At 39.9% G+C, this 2,170-nt stretch overlaps 1 protein-coding gene across 1 annotated transcript in view; it reads right to left on the bottom strand.

Annotated features, from left to right (window-relative positions):
• Positions 1-2,170, bottom strand: part of LOC101853361 (SCO-spondin) — a gene marked incomplete at both ends in the record, with an annotated part of 39,730 nt that overhangs the window by 4,744 nt on the left and 32,816 nt on the right. The window contains 2 exon segments of the mRNA XM_013089928.1: positions 937-1,086; positions 1,909-2,057. Of these exon segments, the coding sequence (XP_012945382.1) occupies positions 937-1,086; positions 1,909-2,057 (299 nt within the window).

Here is a 2,170-nt window from a genome sequence, read left to right as displayed (position 1 = left end):
TGTTCGAAGTGAGATATCTCTGGTCTTCCAAATCCTATCCAAAGATATGAAAGCAGCCTGTGCTTTTCCAATGCGGGACTTTATTTCAGTACCTGTTCCTCCCTCTCTGTCAATTATACACCCAAGATAGCAGAAGGATTCAACGTTTTCAAGTGCCTTTCCTTCTATTGCTCCTTTCGTTGTGCATCTGTCTTTAGAATATTTGACTTCCCGGGGTGGATCCTCAATCCAACAGACTCCGATAGACTTTTAATACTGAAGTCTTTGCTCGCATCTGTCCCTGGGTGTGCGACAGAAGCGCCAAGTCGTCTGCAAAATCCAGATCGTCGAACTGTGTCCATGGTGTCCACTGTATACCATTTGTGTCCTCTGGTAGTTTCCTTCATCAGCGAGTCGACTGCCAATATGAAGAGGAACGGTGATAGTAAGCATCCTGTCTCACACCAGTCTTGATGTCAAAGCTGTCAGTGAGCTGGCCATCATGTACAACCCTGCAACTTGTCCCTTCGTGCATGCTCTTGATGAGGTTCACCAACTTCTGCGGGATTCTGTGGTGTCTCATTATCTTCCATTGTGTCGCTCGGTCTATACTGTCAAAGGCCTTCTCATAGTCAACGAAAAAGTACTCATAATAAATCTTTTCAAAACATATTTTGTCCAAGGAGAAGTACTCATGATGAATTATTTTTTATTGATACTATCTTTTCTTTTGCTCAGGGAAAAGTACGCACGGTAAACCTGATATTACTAATGTCTTATATTTTGACCAAGGACAATTACTTATGATGCATGTTTTAACAGTAACGGATTGTATTTTGACCCAGGAAAAGTACTTACGATAAATATTTTATTAATACTCTCTTTTATTTTGCCCAAGGAAAAATACTCACAATAAATCTGTTCATAACAACTCTTTAAAAAAGGGAAAGTACTCACGACAAGGACAAGGTTTTCTGTCTTCTGTGTGTCCTCTACACACCTGGTCCGGACAGCGAGGGTCAGTGACACAGGACCGGCTCCGGGTACGGACAGTGTCTGACCCAACACAGCTTGACCACAACGTCCACTCAGACAAGTAGGGTGCGGCTGGGAACACAGGTAAGAAGGAATTGCTGATTAATCATCATCATCATCATCGTCATCATCATCATTATCATCATCATCATCATCATCATCATCATCATCATCATCATCATCATCATCATCACCATCACCATAACCATCATCATCATCATCATCATCATCATCATCATCATCATCATCATCATCATCATCATCATCATCATCATCATCATCATCATGAACAAGTCACTTTCATGACAACCACTACCACCAACAATAGCTTCAGAAACAGCACAATGACCACACAATCAATTGCAGTTAATGCTGCACCAAAAACATCAACTATTACAATAGTGACATCAATGGCAACTCCATAATAGAAGAAAATCATCGCAAATGTATACCCCATAAATACTTACTCTGAAATGTCCTGAAACTTCGTTATACGAATCCTAAATTAATGATTCACTTTGGGAATGGCAGTGATTGAGCTTATTATGGACTTTTATCTTTATCTTTTCATAACAGCTTTGGTACAAGGAGAGTACCCACAATAAATCGTTTCTGAATATGCTGTCGAAGAACGATAAATATTGATAATAAGTTGGGTTTTTTTCTAAACAGCTTTTAATTAAGGAAAAGTACACTCGATAAATCTTTTCTTAGCAGTTTTTGATCATGTAAAAGTGCTCATAATAGATCTTTTCGTAACAGCTTTTTTAAAGATAAAAGTACTAACGATAAATCTCTTTATTAATAATAGCTTGTAATTTGAACAAGGAACAGTACTCACAATAAATCTTTTATTACTAAAGTCTTAAAGTTTGCCCAAGGAAAAGTACTCACTACAGGGACAAAGCTCGCTGTCTTGTGTGTGTCCTCTACACTCCTGGTCCGGACAGCGAGGGTCAGTGACACAGGACCGGCTCCGGGTACGGACAGTATCTGACCCAACACAGCTTGACCAAAACGTCCACTCAGACAAGTAGGGTGCGGCTAGGAACAAAAGTAGGAGGGAATTGTTGCTGCATCATCATCATCACCACCACCACCACCATCATCATCATCATCATCATCATCATCATCATCATCATCATCATCATCATCA

This window comes from Aplysia californica, unplaced genomic scaffold, assembly GCF_000002075.1.
Source record: "Aplysia californica isolate F4 #8 unplaced genomic scaffold, AplCal3.0 scaffold01082, whole genome shotgun sequence".
In the NCBI taxonomy this organism is placed as follows: Eukaryota; Metazoa; Mollusca; class Gastropoda; order Aplysiida; family Aplysiidae; genus Aplysia; species Aplysia californica.
This window is presented reverse-complemented; position numbering and strand designations above follow the sequence as displayed.